This window comes from Vitis vinifera, chromosome 4, assembly GCF_030704535.1.
Source record: "Vitis vinifera cultivar Pinot Noir 40024 chromosome 4, ASM3070453v1".
Classification (NCBI taxonomy): Eukaryota; Viridiplantae; Streptophyta; class Magnoliopsida; order Vitales; family Vitaceae; genus Vitis; species Vitis vinifera.
Window position 1 is genome coordinate 1919186 of NC_081808.1, and position 21355 is coordinate 1940540.

Here is a 21355-nt window from a genome sequence, read left to right on the forward strand (position 1 = left end):
GACCATTAGGGCCACTTTCATGGCATTAAAATCCTTATTTATTTATTTATTTATAGTGGGCTTGAGCTTATTGGTAGACAAATATTCTAACCTAGTTTTCTTCATGAATAAATGTATATAATAAGACATAAAATATAATATAAATGGATTAATTGGCTATGATTGGAGAACATTTGGTCAACGAAATGAGTGACCAATTGATTTGTTCATGGTCTTAGCCACTTGGGTCCCCTACCTTATCTCTTCTCATAAATTTAATCAATTTTGGTACCACTTAGTCATTTGTAATCCTTAAGCAATGATTTTTATATTAGGTCAATTTTAACTTGAGTGTTTGGCTTCAAAAAATCCTTGGTCATTGTAATTTCGACTTTTATACTATGACTATTTAAAACATTTTGCTTTTTATACGTAGATCCTGTCGGCTTTCTATTTCTGTATCTAGATATTGTCAGCTTTGTATTCATTGAATAGCTCTAAAATTAGTCTACATGATTAGTTGAGTTTACAATATAAAATATCAATAACTTTTTCCCTAATAGCTTTATCGTGTATTATAAACTAGAATATGCTCTAATTTAATAATTTAAAAATGGGTTTTAATAAAAAAAAAATTTTGGTCATATTTTGTGCAAGAATTTTCTTTTATTTTATTTTTTATTTTTTATCTTATAAGAATTTATTGTTTTGCTTGAATAAAAGAAATATTTTTTTGAAAATATATATCCTTTAGATTCAATAACATGTTCACTATAGTCAATTACCTAAGCATATTAAAAAGATGAAAATATTGTATTTGTAACAATATATTAAGATATTTTATACAATAATATGAAAATTTAAAATAAATATGAGATGAAGATAATTGTAAAATTTTATAATGAAAATAACTTCAAGTGTTTTATCATGCAATTAATAAATAAAATAAAAATACAGTTATATATATAAAAAAAAAAGGAATAAAATAATAGTATTTAGGAAAACTTGTACCACCATCCCTTGATATTAGCTTCAATTGCAAAAATTTCATTATTGTAAATGGGTTTAAGGTATGTATAAAATGCGTATTTGGGTACGAAAGATAGAAATTTATACATAATTGATATAAGAAACATTTGAAAATTTTGTTAGCTAAAAATACCAATAATACCCTTAATGTGCTTAAAAATTTGTACAGTTAATATAAATGTCTTATATATATTTAGTAAAGTATCTTGTATATGTGTAAAATTATGAAAAATAAAATAAAAATATTTGATCTTTAGGTCTGTCTATAAAACAATGTTCCATTATTTGATATAAAAAACAAACAAAGAAAATATAAAAAAACATGTAAATATATTCATAATAAACTTTGTATATCTAGTACAAATATCTTGTACATGTGTAAAAATGTAAAAAAACAAAAAAAAAATTTATGCACATATGTGAATAATATTTTCAATTATTTTTTATAAAAAAAAAACTATAAAAATTAAGAAAAACATGCAGATATAATTAGGATTAATTGATTAGAAGGGATGAAAATATTTCAAATTTGTGAAACTAACGTTTTTGTGAACTTAAAGAGTAATTTATTTTTTATATAAATACCTTTTAATATTTTTATTATTTACATGTGTGTTTTAAAAGAAAAAGTGAGGGTATTTTTGTTCAAAATGAGTATTTTTTTATATATATATAAAAAAGAAGTGGAAAGTTAGATTTGCAATTTCATGTTTCCTATTTCCATGGACTTATCATCAATTATGCATCTTTTATGGATGTTGGTCTAATTGCTAGAATATGAAGACCCTTAAAACACAATTCTTCCCAAACAAATAAAAAATAAAAAATAAAAAAGAATGGAAGGGTTGGGGAGAGGGGGAGATGGGAAAATTAATTTGATTGAGAGGGGAGATGAATATAATGAGGTGAAAGGAAATGAAAGGAAAAAGCAAAAGAAAGAAGGATACAAGGAAGAAGAGGATGAATATGACGTGAGAATGACACAAGGAAGAAAATGGAGTTTTAGAGTCGGAATAAGAAAAGAAGATTAGAAAAAAAGAAAAAGAAATGAAAAAAGAAGTTGAATATGATGTGGGAAGGATACAAGGAAGAAAATGATGGAGTTTTAGGGTTTGTTTGATTGTTGTTGTTGTTGAAAACTGTTCTGGAAAACAACTTTTGAGAATAGTTTTTGATATTTTCGGAAAAAAAAGAAAAAAGTGTTTGGGAATTAAATTCTAAAAGAAAAAAAAAACATGTTTGGTTGAGTTAATAAAAAAAAAAAAAAACTAGAATAAGTAAAACAAAAAACATGTTTGATTTTTTTTTTAAATTAATAAAGTGTTTTCTTCCATTATCTTGATATTATAAATATATAAATAATTTTTATATGACAATTTACTTAAATTTAAAAAATAAATTCAATTTTGAATTTTTTACACTAATTATAATTTTCTTAAGGAAATGATGAATTTGAAACCACGTGTAAGTATATTAATTTCAATAATTTAAGGAAGAAGAAAGAGCTTACTAGTAGGGGTATGATGGTTGGGTGGAACTTACCTTCGTGAAAACACAAAAAACAGCTAGGAAAACATAAAAAGAAGGAAAAAAAACACAAAAAACAACCTATTATTTGAACAATAAAAAAACAATGAAAACATATCTTCATTGTTTTCAAAAAAATAGTTTTTGAAAACATGGAAAACACAAAAAAAAAAAAAAAAAACACACCCCTTTCCCCAAACATGTTTTTAGTGTTTTGTGTTTTTAATAATAGAAAATAGTTCTTGAAAACAACAACCAAACAAGTCCTTAGAGTTCAAATACGAGAAGAAGATTAGGAAAAGAGAAAAAGAAATGAAAGAAAAAGTTGAATATGATGTGGGAAGGACACAAGGAAGAAAATGATGAGGTTTTACCGTAGGAATAAGTGAAGAAGATTAGGAAAAAATAAAAAAAAATGAAAGAAGTTGAATATGATGTGGGAATGATACGAGTAAAAAAAAAGGATGGAGTTTTAGGTGGTGTTTGTTTTTTTACTTAATTCTAAATAGAACCTTAATACTTAATAGTATTAAATATTAGGTTGTTTGTTTTTTAGTATTTTATTTCTATTAAGTATTAAAAAGCAAAAAAAAAATCATTGTGTTATTTTTTTTATTTAAAAAAAGTCACATATTTTGGCTTTTTCTATTTAGTAAAAAGTTTATAATAAATCATGAAAAAGCAAAAAAATAAACAACCTAAATTCTAAAACTAAATGGTTTTCAACAAAAAAACCAAAAAAACAAACACCACCTTAGAGTTCAAATAAGAGAAGAAGATTAAGAAAAGAGAAAAAGAACCGAAAGAAGTTGAATATGATGTGAGAAAAAAAATCATAAATAATAATAATAATAATAATGGATTGTTTTACATGAATGATAACATTTTTTATGCTCAGGATACGTCTATTTGTTCTAAGAATCCTAAGTTTTTAATGATTCATCATTTTCTATGAAAATCATTGTTAGTGTCAATACAATATTAAAACATCGAGAAAATGCCCACTCAGTTGTAAATAATATGAGAAGGCATCCACACATTTTTCCCTAACATTCATTCATTGACTTTGAGATTTTAAGTCAAGGTCTTAACTCAAGTCTAAAGCTCAACCAAACTTCAAATGAACCAACAAATTTTGATCTAAAATTATATTTCCTTATGTTTTTGCTTCATTTTCTTCTAAGTTTGATTGAGCTTAGAAACCCATACTGCGACTCTAAAACCCTAACTTAGTTTCAAAGACCCATGAATATATGAGTATTTGATTTTGAATAGGGGCTTTTCTTACGTTGAGGCAGAAGAAATTGAAGATTGGATTTAGTATTATGAAGAAGATTTGTTTGGTTGGGAAAGGAAAATTATTTTTCATAAGAGGGAGGAAGAAAGATCAGGTGGGTTTAGGAAAACCTTAAAAAGGAGAAGATGAAAGGAAGAAAAAAAGGGCCAAAGGAAGAAGAAGATGGAGAATAATGCATGCCTTTTAACCATGCTTACCACCAATATATGAGCATTTGACTTTGAATATTAGCACTGAGATGGAGGCTGGACTGAGCATTGAGAAAGAAGATTAGTTTGGTTGGGAAAAGATTGGAAAATTAATTTGATTGAGATGGAAGAAAAAAGATGAAGTGGGGTTAGAAAAAAAAACCCTTAAATGGAGAAGATGAAAGAAGAAAAAGAAAGGAAAAAAATATAAAAAAACAAAAGGAAGAAGAAGATGGGTTATTAGATTAAGTTGTGAAAAAGATTAGGGAGAGAGGAAACAAATGAAAAAAAGAAGATGAATATGATGTGGAAAAAAAATTAAAGTAAAATAGCATAGACGTGTCATCCAAACAAACTCTTAACTATGGTTTTATAATGCATGCTTCTTAACTATGGTTAGGAGACAAACTCATGGGAAAAGCACCCTATGAATATTCTACTATGGTAAGGATGTTTTGTTTTACTCCAATGGTTTTCTTGCATGTACACGCAACATTCACCTTTAAAACATTTTGAAAATATTTTTGTCAAAGATTAAAGTTAATTTTAATATTTTTTTTAAAAAAAATTAATTAATTAAAATTTTATTATAAAGTAAAAATGGAAGACCCCATATTTTGAGAATTATAAGGCTAGTTTGGGATGTCTTTTAAAACAATTCCCAAAAATTAGTTTTTAAAAACATTTTTTAAATAGTTCCTAAAACAAAAGTTTGTTTAAGAATTCAAGATTATATCAACCAATTTTCTACATTTTCAAATGTTTTTTAAAAATAACTTTTATTTATAGTATTTTATTTTCCTTGTTCCTTGTTCTTCATATTTATTCAATTATTTTTTAAAATTATTCATAAATAAAAAGAAAAAGAAAAATAATTAAAATATGTTATAAAAAGTCAATTTATTTTCAAATCAAGTTCTCAAAAAAAATACATATATATCAAATATGTTTTTAAATCTAAAAATCAGTTTTTACCCAAACATAGTCATAAATCAAAATTATATTTTAACATTTAAAAAAAAAAAAGTTTTCAAATGGGATGGATTTTCCCTAAAAAAAAAATTGAGAAAAGTGAAATGGTGGTGGACATAATAATTGAAGGCATGCATGCAGCAGAATAAAGAAATGCAAGCCCCACTCTATGCATCAGAGTTTGGGACAAAGCCCACTATATTAACGGTCATAAATCATTATCTCCAACGTCTAGCACATCCTTTCCATATGCTTGTCTATCTAAACCTCTCGAGTCCTAAACAAAAAGAAACCCAAAAAAGGAAAAAGAAAACAGTGTAGAGATGGGAAGAAACAAAGAAAAGTGAAGCATATTCAACCAATTGCAGCAACAATTCATAGAAAAGAAGGAAGAAATGCAGAAAGTAGAAGAACAATTTATTGTTGCAGTAAACTCATGGCTCTAATACAGTAGTAATTTTCTCAATAGTAACACCCACCACTAGCATAAATAACAACATTTAATCAAGGTTCTCAGATATTTATAAACTTATCTAAACTCTAATGAGAAGAGAACTAAAGCCACTGCTAGAGTTCCAAATGCACTTTATAACAAAGAATCTTACATGAAATCTAGCACATAACAAAGATTTTTTCCTGCTGCCTACCTAGCAACTGAATCAATGAGCAAAGATGAAAGAAAAATGAATAGCTATACCTGAAAGTTTTCTCTATTAATCTCATCCAATGGGTCTCTGTTTTCAGTTCATCCTCGCTTTGCCCTATGATCTTCAAGAAACCCATGATTTGGTAGAGCCTTTAGGGAAATGAGATTGCAAAGTTTCAAGAAAGTTTCTTCTCTAAACCGAAGATAATAGAAAAATACTGCACATGCCAATTCACTCAGCATATCGGTATATACAGCTAATGGGCTAACCATCTACCATGGAGCAAGGGAATTGGCTCATGGTTTCCTTTCAGGTTAACCATGAGGCAAAGAATGATATTGATCAGGTAAACCCATTACTGAATTTCCCACTAGGCTGCCTTCCTTTGAAACTGACATATTTTGCTGGCTTAGGCTGAAAGAGAGAGGCAAGCATATTCTCCAATGTCTGTACAGTGTACTTTGCATACTTACTAGCACTTGGGTCTTGCTCAACCAAGGGCCCATAGTTTTGCATGTAGCTCCGGTAGACTGGAACAACTGCCTGCACTATAAGCTGACAAGTTTTGTCCCTCAAATCTCTTTCAGACACGACCCAATTGGACTGTTTCTTATACATGTCATCAAAAGCTTCGTTGAAAGATTTCAACCTTTTCTTGACAAGATCACGAGCAGTAGCACGCCCACCTGAGAACAGCATCAGACCTTCCCTACTTAGGAGGGATGGAAGCTTCCCCCAGCTATCTTTCAGGAATATTGCAGCATAGTAGTCCTTGGACTGATCATGTTCTTTTAACCAAGAATCCCCCAGAAGATCTCCAAGCTTTGTTCCCTTCAAGTGTTTATGCAAATGCCAGTGATTGTTCATCAGAAAAAGATTGGCAAGGGTAGCATCCTCATAACCCTTTGACCATGTTTCTAAGTTTTTCTCAATAGCTTTAATGATGTTTAAAATGGCATCAACAAGTAGTCTTTCTTGGAATTTCTCATGCTTCCAGTTTCGGTGAATAACAAGAACTTGTGTCAAGATCGGCTTATAATTGTCCCCAAGTAGCCTATTACAGTAATCAGTAAGAAAACTCACCAGTCTTGGAACACTCCCATCTGAAGGGGGTGCTGTTTGCCTCTGTAATTCCACTTGAAACAAAAGTTCCCAGAAAATCTCAGACGCCCCCTCAATGATGCTTTTGATGAGATCCCTAGTCAGGTTTTGGATCTCAATACATGCCCCTCCACCAAAAAGGCGGTTGAAATCCAATCTCAACTTGTTCAAGGATGCAAAGATATCCAATAGCTTCAACAGCTTGATAGGGTCCTTCTTACTCTCTGTAACCGTCTTCCCAAACTGAAGAAATGCAAGAATTCCCGCTTGTGCAGCTATCTTCGCAAAGCAGCCCATCCAAACATCCAATCCAATCCGCTCAAAGACATCATTACAGAGCTTGTACTCTGCCTCAAACAAATGTTTCACTGCAAACTCCAAATGCTTGCCCCACTGAGCTATGTACCCCTCTATGCTCTGCACATCATTGAATTCGGAGATCGAAATCTCCAAGTAATCCAAATCAAGAGCCTGCAAACTAGCTCTAACATTGGAACTCCTAACCTCAACATATATAGAAATGCACTTCTCAAGTCTCTTATTTGCAGTTAATCTCCCAATGATTGCTTGCAATTTCTGTATAACCATTACTGGCAAAGGGGATGGGGCAATGCAGGGTTGTTCTCCCAGAGACGATGGAGAAGACATGGGTAATGGGACACTGTTTTCTGTCAAGAGAAGCCGGAATTCACATTCCAATTTATCCAATGCAGCTTCCAATAACCCGCCATCGAGGCAAACTCGCTCTTCATCATTCTGCAATTCCCTGAGATTCTTCAGGGACTTCTTCAAATTCGAAAGATACCGTTCATCGGCAACCAAATTATCCTCCAAGTACTCCACTATATCCTCCAACCACTGAATCGCTAACCCACAATTATCACCTAGAAACTTCAATGCCTCCTCAAGCCTTTTCAACACTGAGAGATAACCCGGAAGATCGTTGCGGGGATCGGACAATAGCGATTTTTCGAGCCCGTGAACAGCATCAAACACATTCAGAACCGCCGCAGCAGGGCTGACAGCTCGATTGATGTGACCGCCAACTGCGACAAGGGCTTCCTTCTGGGCTCGAATAGGTCGAACCGCAGCCTCGAGCGAAGGCAATCTTTGATTAATCTCTTCCAATCTAGGCCCGCTTTTCTCTAGAGCTAACCCTAGCACCCTTGATTTCTCCAAGCTTGACTTCAATGACCTTCTCGCAGACGCAAGTTTCTCGATCATGCTATCACTCACCACCGCCATCTCCCAAAACCCTAACCCCAAAATCCAGAGTTCGTAAGCTTGAAATCGGACTGACCCAACTCCAAAACCAATATCACGATCAAGTTTGAATTTTTTCACAGTCAATATCACCCGTCGCCCTCGGATACATAGAAAAATCCGCCAAACTCAATCGGGACTCATGCAGAAATCACACATCATTTTCTTCACCCAACCCCACCAAATCAAACCAAACAACAAGAAATCAAAAACCCCACTTCAACCCACCACAACAACCAAAAATTAGAGAGAAAATGAGAGAAACTCACTCGGAATTGGAGAGGACAAAAAAAAAACTGGGGTCTTGCTGAAACTGGGAAGTCGAAATGGGTGTGATAGAGAATAATGAATCGAATTGAGAATCGACAATTTGGGAAAATGGAAAAGGAGAAAAAAAAATTTCCGAAGAAAAAAACAAAACCCTAAATCTGAGAGTGTGAAAAGGGAGAGCTTTTAGGACATCACAGTCTGTGCTTCGTTGTAAGACTAGTCCCCAAAGTGCATTCCACTAGTCCAATTTCCTCTCTCTACTTTGTGGCCCCCTTCACCTCCTGTCCGATATTTCACCCTACGGTTTGTACTCGCAAACTTTTGCCACGTCAGCTTGTATTTTAAGGTCTTGATTCTATTATTGGAAATGATTAGTGGTGTTGGTGTAAATTAATAGGTCTTTTATTGGTTAAACTATTAATTAAATTGCAATATAATGCTAATATGTTCTACTATGGCATCAAAGGCTACTTTTTCCATCACTATTGAGAACAATCACCCAGGATGCATCTTGATGGGTTGAAGCGTGACTCAATCGAAACCCAACTTGAACAGATTTGAATAATTATTTTCAATACTCGAATTGGATTTAGGTTAGATTTCCTAATAATTCAAATATAACTTAAACTCGATTTAATATTTTTATAATATTTATAATGTATGTTATCATCTATAATAATATCCATTTTTAAAAAAAATTTAAAAATTATCGATTTAAAAATATATATAAATTTATTTTTTTATTTTTTATTGCTATTTGAAATTTTGTTCTATTTATTATTTAAATTTTGATACAAATATATAAAAAGATTATAAATGGATTTTGAATCATATAACTTGATTAATTCTAATGTGACCTCGACCCAAACCTAAAGAAATAAAGTTGGGTTGAGCTTTGATTAAGTATATTGAGTTAAAGGTTAAGTTAAACTGGGCATGAGTTATTTGTTTATTAATTAAGATTGTACTCGGGTTAATCATCAAACTAACCAATCCATCCAAATTATACTCCTACCAATCAAATGATATGATATACATATTATGGGTCTTATGACTTTGTACCAAAATCTCATTTGTTTATAGATTTTGTGGCTTTATATTTTAATTTCATCTCTTTGTATCCTGATCTCATATATTGCACCTTGGTCCATTTGTTTGTACATTCACCTCATTTCTATATATTTTTATTCAATAGCTCAAATTTTATCATACAATTTTAATGATTTTGATTCAAAGTACGAAAATTTTTACTCGATACCTTGATTTTTTCCATTTTCATAATACATATAAAATGTATTTTAATTTAAAATTTTAATATTTTCATCTCCGATTTAATTTGTCCAATAGAGATTTTATCACATCATCATGTATAATCGACGATAACATACTTTTTTGATAGAAATATATTGATTTGTAAACTAAGAATATGTATGTATAAATCAACTCAAAGCTCATGATAAACTAACATAAATAATTTTTGTCTTTTAGCTTTTTGGAATTTTTTGAGTTGAATATTAACTCTATGTTTGATTCTTGAAAAGTATCGAAAAAAAAAAAAGAGAAAAATATAGAAAAATGAAGGAGAGAAAATCCAAAAATATAAAACCTAAAGCCACGTATGCTTTGACCATATTTGGCTGATGAGCTGGACGGAGGTCTAGAGCTTAGGTTTAGATGTAGGGGTATAAGACCAAAAATAAGCTATGAGGGTTTGACGCTTATTAGCTGGATTACATTCTCGTACTTTTCTTGAAAGTTCCTTGGTTTGCTTAGCTGGCACTTCCTTTATCCGCCACGTGGAGTCACTTCCTTTTGTGAAATTGAGTGTTTCAGTCACTTACATTTGTCAACATTGTAATTACAAATTACCTATTTTCTTAAATAGATTATTTTGACTTTTCATTTTTGTGGAGGATTGGGTAGATGATTACACCCCAAGCTAAAAATAAAATAAAATTATAGTCAGCCCAGCCCGGTTGCTTCTGGCCAAAGTTAAAAAATAAATAAATAAATAAGAAATAAAAAAAGTCAACCCACTCCGATGTATTGGTTGACTTTGACTTGACTATAAATTAAGAGTTTGCAAAAAAACCGATTGAACCACAAATTTGCTTGAGCTAAACCGAATCGAACCGAACCACCTTGGATCGATTAAATTTTAGAGATTTTTTTTTTTTTTTTAAATTTTGGTTTTCTAATTAGACTAATTATTTAAAATTTTGATAATAAATTAGTCCAAACTAAAAGTTATTTATGTATACCTAAAATTGCTAATATCTATCGATAATGTTATTGATTCGATGCATATTTTTTAAGTTCGATGAAATTCAACACCATATTTTTTATAATTGGGCAATTTAATAGGATTGATATAAACTATAATAATAGTTATTCATGTGATTGCAATAATTTGATTTAAGCAAACACGAAAATGACGTTTGTTTTTTTTACTTTTTATTGAAAATAATTTATTTTCGGATTTTAAATGGTTGGTTTGTTTGTTTGTTTGTTTTACTTATTATTCATATTTAAAATTTTTTATTAAATAAAAAATTAAAATATTTGACTTTTTCTAAATCTTAAAAGTAATAAATTGGTTTTTGTTTGTTTTTAAATGCTTAATAGAAATAAAATATTAAAAAAACAAATAATTTAATATTTAACGCTATTAATCACTATTTAGTTTTAAGTTTTAATTAAAATTAAGTAAAAAAATAAATATCATATAAAATAACTTGCAAACCCCGAGATAACTTGCTATAATAATAATATTATCTAAGTATTTTGAACCATAACATCGAATTATGAATCTTTTGATTTTGGGCCCAAATTAATGAAAACGGTTTTTGTTATTAATTTGAATCTAATAACTATATTTAGATCGCTTTTTGAATATTTAGATTGATTTTTGTTATTAACCAAATTGAATGGATCACCCTTCTTTTAAATTTAATCATTTTAGTTCTTACTAAATAGAAGCTCATCCAATAGAAACTCATTCAATCAATTTGATTTCATTTTAAGACTCACAATCAAATGACTCAAAATTGAACTACTCAAACCATTCACATCATTTGATGATCCAACGAATTCAATTAAGTTACACATTAAGGAATATTTGATAAAACTTAATATTTATTACTTAACGATTTAAGTTGACTCTAAGTTAAATTAATAATTTTTAATATATGCAACTAAATTCATATGATTTATTTAGAAGACCTTTGTAAAATATGTATTTAATGTTATTTATTTCTTCTTGAAATTGTTGTCGTCTTTTAACTTTTCATAATATGAAAAGAAGTTTTAATATTATTATTGCTATAAATACTTTTTTAACAAGAGATGAGCTCTATAGTAGGATTATTTAAGGGTTTAACAAATAAGGAATACTGTGATAAAATTTGATTAATTATTCAATAAATCAATAATTAGTCATTTAATTAGAATATTTTACTTGGCCTCAAACTATTTGTTTATTGAGGCTTAACTCTATTTTGGCATGAAAGGAAATGAATTAAGCATATGTGCCTCCATATTAATATTGCGTGAACTTTTTTTTTAAAAAAAGTACTATTTTTTTTAGGGAGAACTATGTATAAGTACACTAACAAAAAATAAAAATAAAAAAAAATTTAGAACTTTTAAAAAATAATTCAATAAGTATGCATTTCAATAATAACACGAATAAAATTCTAAGATTGACCTTTAATTTTTCTTCTCTCCGTAACCGTCCGTCAACTACTATATTTTTCTCATTTTTTGAGAAAAAAAAATAATTTGACAAGGCAAGTAAAAAATAATCGTAATGAATTTTTTTTTCACTCATACTTCTCAATGTTTTTAAGCTTGACACGTGGCAAACCAACATGCCACATTATTATTATTTTTTCCTTCTTTCTTCATTTTAGCTTTTGATTTTGATTTTTTATTTTTTTCACTCTTTCACCTTTTGATTTTAATTATTTATATACATTTTAAACATAAAATAATAATAATAAAATAATTAATAAGAAAAAATTAATGCATAAAGAACAAATTTAACTTTTTTACTTATGAGTATTTAACTAGATCATAGTTTTAATTTTTTTCTTAATTAAAACATTTAATATTTTTAATTAAAAAGATAAAAATTTGATTGTAGTTTTAATATTTTGCTTTGTTAAATTTAAAAAAAATTATTTACATGAAATAAAAATAAAATATTGTTAGAAAAATTAAGTTAATTCCACCTATGGTAATCGCCCTACACGAGGGAGAGTGAATAGAGTGAGGGTCTCTTTTTGTAAATTTAAATTATGTGAATGTAAGAGATAATTATATGCAAATATATAATAAAATAATATAAAAACAATTGCATATAAATTAAGAGAATAAGGAAGAGAGATGTAAACACAAAATTTTTATAGTGGTTCAGCACAACCCGGTTTACATCCACTCTCCGCTAGCTTCAATCACAAGCTTGACGTTCTATTATTTCAAGACTTTCAAACTAAGCCTTCAAGTAATACAATTAAATTATGGTTCCAATCCATCATTTTGGATCTTTGGCTCCAAGCACCCTTTACTATCCTCAAGAGATACCCCACTCTTGAACAACCTCTCAAATAATGGCCCACACTTGACAATCTCTAAGTGATACCTCACACTTAGATTTTTTCTCTCAAAGATATACAAATAATTTCACAAAATCTTAATACAAAACTTTAGACTCAAATGATACAAGAAAATTATGATTGAATGATGCACTAAAGATATGCAAGTTTTAAAACAATGGTGCGCTAAAAACACTCTCCCAAGGTTCAGATATATTCAGGAAATGTTTAGGAAGGTTAAACTCTTTAAACAATGAAGATTGAAGTCTTTTTTATAGAGGAAAAATATCAAACTAGCCGTTGGGAGTTTAGACTAATCGAGTTGGGGGTCGACCGATTGACTAGTCATTAGCATTTAATGTTTAGTAGGTAACCATTGGACCTCGACTGTCCCTCGACTGATTAAGGTAGGGGTTGACCGGTTAAGGTTCAACCTTGACCGGTTGAACAATCATTCTGGAAGAAAGAGAAAGTTTTTTTGCACCCTTGATCGGTTGAGTTGGGAGTCGATCGGTTCCTCATCCAGTTCAATCGATTGAGCTGTTTTTGACTCAACAACCAACTTTTTCAATTTAAAACCTTTTAAACAAGTTTAGAAAACATTCAACACAAGGTTTTAGGTGAAAACATGAAATCATTCAATTTTAAAGGATTTAAAAAAGAAAAAAACTCCTGAATGATTTTGGTATATAAGTAAAGAATGTAATGCATGAAAAACCTAGTGCACCAACAACCTTACAAAAAGATCTTATGAAGTTTGGATTTTAAAAAACATTTCTTTTTTAAATCTTTTTCTTCATCATGATTTCTTTTTAGTTTAGTTTGTCTTTGTGATTGCCACTTTGATAATTATCTTACCTAATCACACTTAAAATATAATCGTTAGTTCTAAACTTTATTTTGTTATTATCAAAACTGAGATTAACCAAACCTTGGTTTCATAAATATATTTTTCATAAAAATTGTATTTAATCATTCATGTTATTTTCTCTTAATTTTATTAAAAATTAAAATTTTTGTACATTGAAATTGTGCATTGATCAACACAACCATCAATACCACTATTTTATAATAAAAAAAGTAACACTTAAGTGTGTTAAAAGTAACATATTTTTGTGACACTTTTAACACACTTAGTGTTATTTTTATTTTTTTATAAAAGAGTTATGTTTATTAATACGCAACTGCAACATGCAAAAATTTAAATTTTTAATAAAATTAAGAAAAATTAATATAAATGATTAAATATAATCTTTTATGAAAAATATATTTTATTTTTATTTTATATAAATAAAAATTTTAAATTTTTAACAAAACAAAATATTAGAACCACACCCAAGTTTTTGTCTTCCTTAATTAAAAACATTAAACATTTTAGATCTCAGATCAAATTAAATTGACAAGCAAAAAGTCAAAACTTTAATCCTCAATTGTGATTTTCACATAAAAATTTAAAATTTTAAAAATATATAAACAATAACATAATATGACAATATACTAAGATTTATAAAATAAATAAGTACTTTATTTAGCATAAATATAGAAATTTTTGTCATAAATCTCTAAATTTGTTAATCATGTATTTATTTTTATATTAAATTTATTCTCATTAATTATTTATTATATATTATTACTTTGTATTTAAAATATCCATAAATAATTAAAATCAATGAATATAAAAAAATGAAATATTAAAAAAAATTGAAATTAAAAATGTTTTATCAAGCCAATATTTAAAAAAAAACAAAAAAAAAAATAGAGATATTACAAAGGAGTGGAAAAAGAAAAAAGAAAAATCATATGTTATTGTGATTGCCATTTGTCAAAATTTTTTTATTTAAAAAAATCAATAAGAATGATGAGATCATTGGTCTTGTCAAAGTAAAAATATATATATATATATGGTAGTTGATGACAAGTAGGTGAGAGAAGGGGTTAAGGGTAAGTTTGGAATGTTGGTTATTTTTACTAATGCATGTTTTGAGGGTTATTTTTCTAAAATATATTTTATTTGAAAATAAAAAATCAAAGTTTTAAAAAATGTAATTTTTTTTAGATGGGACATGATTACATAACCCCCATCTTTTTAAAGGTACCATTATTGTACTATACAATCAAATGAGAATGACAGGAGATATTTCATTAAATTAATATGTTGATTTTTTTTTTCCATTGTACTTTATTTTATTTTTTTCAAAAAACAAATATAGTAATGCTAAATAATTTAATATTTTTTAATTAAAATTTAAAATTAAAAAAAAATTAATTGAAGCTAGAAACTTAAATTAAAAAATGAAGCCTCAAACCGTAATTAAGGTTTCAATTAAAAATTAAAGTTTTAGTTTAAAAATAAAATTTCAATTATCAATTGTGATTTCATTTCAAAAATGAAGTATCAAAGTTTCAACTTAAATTTTAAAAGATAAAAATAAAAATTTCAATTATCAATTGTGATTTCATTTTAAAAATGAAGTATCAAAAAGTTTCAACTTAAATTTAAAAAAAAAAAAAGAAAACAAATTACGAAACTAAGAGACTAGTTATAAAATAAATTTTGCAAACTTATATTTTTTCCTCTTACCTTCCCTTCTTGGTTTTCAGAAGGAGAAAATAGAGGGACCCATGGGCTTGATCGAATGGCTGAGAATTCGGGGCCAGAGGTTATCAATGTGATCATAAATTGGCATAAAGAGAGACAACTGGGCGATTACTCTGCATTTCAGGGCATATAATTGCTGCTCTGAGCCTCTATTATTTACTGCGAATTTAAACCTCTTTTTTTTTTTCTTTTTTCTTTTTTTTTCTTTTTTTAATTTTGGGGGGAAGGGGGGGCTATAAATTAAGGTGGATTCACGTAGGGTGACCATGCAGTGGTGAAGGGGGAGAAGAAATGTCGATGTATAAAGTGAGTGTAGTTCTCTCTCTTTTGATCGTGTGTTTGGGTGTCGATGCTAACCTCCCAGATCTCTGTCAAGAATGTCCGCCCTGTGTGAATGGGAAATGCCCACCTTGTATTAAGGTACCATGCTCTCCGCCCCCATCAACCCCACCACCCCCCAGGAATTCTTGCCCTACTCAGGTGTGTCCACCTTGTGTCAAGGGGATTTGTCCACCTTGTATTGGTAAGCCATGCCCACCGCCACCACCACCACCTCCTCCCCCTAAAGTAACTCCTCCTCCTCCACCACCAGTTCCAGTTCCAGCTCCTCCACCCAAGGGAACTCCACCTCCAGCTCCAGTTCCAGCTCCTCCACCCAAGGAAACTCCACCACCTCCAGCTCCAGTTCCAGCTCCTCCACCCAAGGAAACTCCACCACCTGCTCCAGTTCCAGCACCACCTCCCAAACAAACCCCACCACCACCAGCTCCAGTTCCAGCTCCTCCACCCAAGGAAACTCCACCACCTGCTCCAGTTCCAGCACCACCTCCCAAACAAACCCCACCACCACCAGCTCCAGTTCCAGCTCCTCCACCCAAAGAAACCCCACCACCACCAACTCCCGTTCCAGCTCCTCCACCTAAGGAAACTCCACCACCGGCACCAGTTCCAGCACCCCCACCCAAAGAAACCCCACCACCACCATCTCCCGTTCCAGCTCCTCCGCCTAAGGAAACTCGACCACCTCCACCAACCCCAGTTCCAGCCCCGCCGCCTCAAGAAGATCCAGAATGCTCAACTCCAGCTCCAGCTCCCCCACCCACAAAGTTAGATGGAATCATTCAGAGGAAGCTGCTGCAGCGTCCAAGCACCAACTAGAAGAGGCTTTACTCCCCCCTTTAATACGTGCTATGTTCTAATGTAACCATCCTTGCTAATAAATTAATTATCTATGTGTCCTCATCAAGGTTTGAAAATGGGTAAACACCCCTATTTTCCAGAATGGGTGAAGAATGGTGGTCTACAACAAGGTTTAATAACCGACTATCTATGATGGTGCACTCCAATCATGCACAGTTACACAACTACTCAAAGCCGGAGACACAAAAACCACAATTGAATAATGACAAATAGAAGTTGTAGATAAACGGGCATGTTATTTAGAAAACAACAGGAAATGTTGAGCTTGGAGTCATGCACACGAGCCTCTCCTCTCTCCACAAGCCTCTTAAGGCTTAGAAATTGGGACTCAACAAAATCCCCTTTTTGGGCCTTAGTTCATTTCCTACATGGGACACACTCCTGCAACATTTCTACAAGATGGAGCTACCACACCCTCTTACAACTCTTCTAATAATTCAATGTCAAGATACTTGAATTTGGCAGGTCAACCGAAAACCTATTTATCACTCCATAGTTGACCTTGACGATGTGGCTTTGAATCTCCTGCTCAGAAAGTTATCAATGATAATAATAAATTGGCATAAATAGCCACAACCTGACCTACTAAATTCCACTTCTGAATTATACACGATGGCTTTGCTGCCTCTACACTTTACTGCAATTGAAGACAGCAATTAACAAAACCTCTTTTTCAGTCTATAAATTGAGATTCCACATGCAGCTCTATGCACATCTACAGCACCAAAAGAACAAAATGTCACCTTACCATGTTTTTGGGTGGCTCCTCATTTTGGCTGTGTTCAGCTGTTAAGAATGATGCTGCAATAGCATTGCCACCGCTGCCACCAGTGCCACCACCAGAACCAGTATTACCCTCATGTATAATACGCCGGCCATGTCTGAGAGCGGTATGTCCACCATGCAACAATTTTAGATGCCCGGTTCCTTTGCCACCTCCACCAGTTGGAGTGCCAGTCCCATTCCCCCCACCTATATCACCTGGAGATGACATAGACTGCCCACCACCACCACCCAAAAGGCCATTGGAGAGCAAGCTGAGAAAGATGATGGAAGTTCCAAGCATCATTTAGAGTGACTGCTTTGAGCTAGCTAGTAGCAAAGCTTCTAGTAATGTATGCTTACGCATGTCTCTGCTTCTAATGTAATGATCATTTGGTGGGTGACATTTTATGCATAAATAAATAAAGCTAGGGCTTCCTATGTATTAACGTATGTATTTTTTAAAACCTAAACAGAGGCTGCACAGAATTTTCAGACCAAGATTAAGGTCTGTGAAACAAGTAAGCTTCAGATCCTGGCTTCAATGATTGACCAAAGTACTCTCAAGCTTCATCCTTGAAACATATCAAACTATATCTTGACATTGTTGCATTGTTCTTTTCTCGACAGGAAATTCTTGGCCTGGCATCTCTGATGCTATAGCCAGCTTAAGCAATTGCTTAGAGGTAAAAATCTCAACTGCCCTCAAACTTGAGCTGTAAGAAGAACCATATAAATTGCTATATTTTACGACAACAACCATTTTGTACCTCTTCTCCAAAATTAGATCAGCCACACGGCAAATTGATGTCGAGGTCGTAACACAAGGAGGTGGGCTTCTCATCATTGTCGAAACTGGGGCATCCCACTGCACAAGTACATGCAACAAAATTTGAACACAACGCAAGAAGGCATCAGAAGTTGCTAATGCTGCAGATTGTAAGTGTGTGATTTAGAATCTGGAACAATAATTAGCATACAGATTATTCTGGAAAAAATTGCAATGAAGTGTCAACATGACCATTTGATGGTTTAGGGATAGAGAATAAATTTTTTCAATTTTCTTAAATAGTATAATTATAACTATTTAATTTAAAGCAAATATATATATATATATATATATATATATATTCGAATTATTTTATTACGTATTTTATGTTGGTTATATTTGTTATCCTATAATTTAATATGTATAAATATTTGTTTTTATCTAGGTTTTATATTTAATAGTCAGCCAACTCAGGCCGATACAGATCAAGCTAAAAATAAAATAAAATTGCAGTAAGCCCAGCCCAGTTCCTTCCGGCCCAAGTTTAATATAAATATATATATATCAGACTCAGCCCATCCCGCTGTTTTGGTTTACTTTGAGTTGACTATAAATTAAGGGTTTGCAAAAAAACGATTGAACCACGTATTTGCTTGAGCTAAACCGAACCACCTTGGATCGATTATTTTTTAGAGATTTTTTTTATTTGGTTTTCTAATTAGACTAATTATTTAAAAAATTGCTAATACATTAATAGAAACTAAAAATTATTTATATATACCTATAATAGCTAATATCTATTGGTTATATTATTAATTTGATGCATATTTTCATATTTGATGAGATTCAACACCATATTTTCTATAATTGGGCTATTTAACACCATCGATATAAACTATAACAATAGTTATTCGTGTGATTACAATAATGTGATCTAAGCAAACATTAAGGTAGACTTTTTTTTTTTAACTTTTTGTTAAAAGTAATTTGTTTTTAGATTTCATTTTTTTTTTCATTTTTTATTGACTTATTACTTATTTTTTAATATTTTTACTAAATTAAAAAAATTAAAATATTTGGCTTTTTCTAAATGTTAAAAATAGCAAATTAATTTTTATTTTTTTTAATATATAATAAAAATAAAATAGTAAAAAAACAAACAACTTAATATTTAACATTATTAATTATTATTTAGTTTTAAGTTTTAATTAAAATTAAGTCAAAAAACAAATATCATCTAAAATAACTTGCAAATGCTAAGATAACTTGTTATAATAATATTATGTAAGTGTTACTAGCCATAAAATTAATAAAAATGATTTTTATTATTAGTTTGAGGGTATTAAAATATATTTAGATCATTTTTTGAATATTTAGTTTGATTTTTGTTATTAACTCAATCAACTCTCCTTTAAATTCAACTATTTTAGTTCTTAATGAATAGGAACTCATAGAATGGAGACTCATTCAATCAATTTCATTCATTCTTAATACTCAAACCAAATTACTCAAAATTGAACCAATTCAACCATTCACACCTTTTGATGAACCAACTAATCCAATTAAGTTACACACTTTGTGGGTATTTGATAAGTCAACTTAATAAATTAAAGTGAGTTAATAACTTAATTTAAATCATTAAGTAAATTAAGTATGTTTAATAAAATAACTTAATGATATAACTTAAAATCAAAAACAATTTTAAGTAATTAGTTAAAACAATTAACTTATTCTTAAATTCATATCTTTATTATAACTTTTTATCATCATTTATTATAATTACCTCCATAATTTCTTTTGCTACTCTACAACCTGCACAACCACGACCTTCTTTGCCCTAGTTATTATTTATGAGGATAAATATGTTAATTTGATGATTTAGAATAAATTTTAAGTTTTAAGTTAATAAATTAAATATAATTTAACTTAAAAGTCAACTTAAATCATTAAGTAATAATCATTAAATTTTATCAAACAACCCTAATTAAATATATTATAAAATAAGATGAAGAAAACCGAAACTGAAATGACACGTTGGCAAAATATTGGATTAACTTATGAGAGTCAAAAAACACTTTCTTTTAAGTTTAATAACAGTTTGTTTAGATAGTTTTACTAAAAAACTTTTAATTTAAAATATATATATAAAAAGAAAGACAATATTTTAAAATTTTATAGTAGTTGTGCTTTTTGAAAAGTATTATGGAGTAGAAAGTTCAACCAAATTCATTTGAATGAATTAGACTTTCTTTCTTATAATTTTAATCCAACCTTAAAATTTGGGATATATTTATCTTGAAATCGGTGATAAAATTGTGAAATGTTTAAGAAAAAGTTAGCTTAGTTATATCATATTTACGGTATGTTATTCTAAAATTTGAACAAAATTTCAAACTAGTGACAAAAATGGTAAATAATGATTTTTTTTTTTTCATATTTCAAAAGCCAACGTACGTGATATATTAATAATTTGATAAATTTATATCATATTTATATAAATTAATACTTTTTAATATGTAAATAAATTCATTTGATTTGTATAGAATACCTTCGTAAAATATGAATCCAATGTTGTTTATTTCTTCTTGAAATTGTTGTTGACTTGTATTTCATCTTTTAACTTTTCATAATCTGAAAAGAAGTTTTGATGTTATCATACTACAACAAAATATTATTCAATGTTATTATCGCTTTAAATACTTTTTATGAGAGATGATTATTTAAGAGGTTTAACTAATGAAGAATTCCTTGATAAAATTTTATTAATTAATTGATAAATTAATAATTAGTCATTTAATCAGAGGATTTTACTTGGTCTCAAACTATTAGTTGATGGAGGTTTAACTCTATTTTGGCAATTTTGGTTCAAAATTGGTCCTTAAAATACAAAGGAAAGGTTATTACGATATGATAAACTGTAATTTGTCCTCTTTTATATCTTTACTGTTGATTTAAAAAATGGACAGAAAAATCAGACTTTTGAAAATAAAATCTTTTAGACAAGAAATAATAATGAATAAATAATTAATCTTTTGGATTAGAGCCAGATTTTTAGCGTGAAAGGAAATGAATTAAGCGTATGTGCCTCCACATTAATATTGCATGAACCTTTTTAAAAATATTTATATAAAAAAAATATCCTATTTTTTAAAGGTAC

At 29.8% G+C, this 21355-nt stretch overlaps 2 protein-coding genes across 2 annotated transcripts; both read right to left on the reverse strand.

Annotated features, from left to right (window-relative positions):
* Nucleotides 1-5388: 5388 nt before the first annotated feature.
* On the reverse strand, nucleotides 5389-8516 carry LOC100254158 (exocyst complex component EXO70A1). Its single transcript, XM_002280450.4, has one exon. It carries the CDS (start codon nucleotides 7983-7985, stop codon nucleotides 5982-5984), a length of 2004 nt encoding a protein of 667 aa, XP_002280486.1. The 5' UTR covers nucleotides 7986-8516; the 3' UTR covers nucleotides 5389-5981.
* Nucleotides 8517-15943: 7427 nt separating this feature from the next.
* On the reverse strand, nucleotides 15944-18276 carry LOC104879047 (glycine-rich cell wall structural protein-like). The gene is made up of 4 exons (XM_010650499.1): nucleotides 18200-18276; nucleotides 17416-17704; nucleotides 17120-17192; nucleotides 15944-16521 (listed from the first exon to the last, which is right to left on the reverse strand). Exons 1-4 carry the CDS (start codon nucleotides 18274-18276, stop codon nucleotides 15944-15946), a joined length of 1017 nt encoding a protein of 338 aa, XP_010648801.1.
* Nucleotides 18277-21355: the final 3079 nt, after the last annotated feature.

Coding starts and splice junctions, on each gene's coding strand:
- LOC100254158 (XM_002280450.4), bottom strand. CDS start 7,985: ATGGCGGTGGTGAGTGATAGCATGATCGAGAAACTTGCGTCTGCGAGA.
- LOC104879047 (XM_010650499.1), bottom strand. CDS start 18,276: ATGATGAGAAGCCCACCTCCTTGTGTTACGACCTCGACATCAATTTGC. Junction 17,705..18,199: donor GATCTAATTTTGGAGAAGAG/GTACAAAATGGT, acceptor CATCTTTCTCAG/CTTGCTCTCCAATGGCCTTT. Junction 16,522..17,119: donor GGTTGACCTGCCAAATTCAA/GTATCTTGACAT, acceptor GATCTTCTTGAG/GCGGCGGGGCTGGAACTGGG.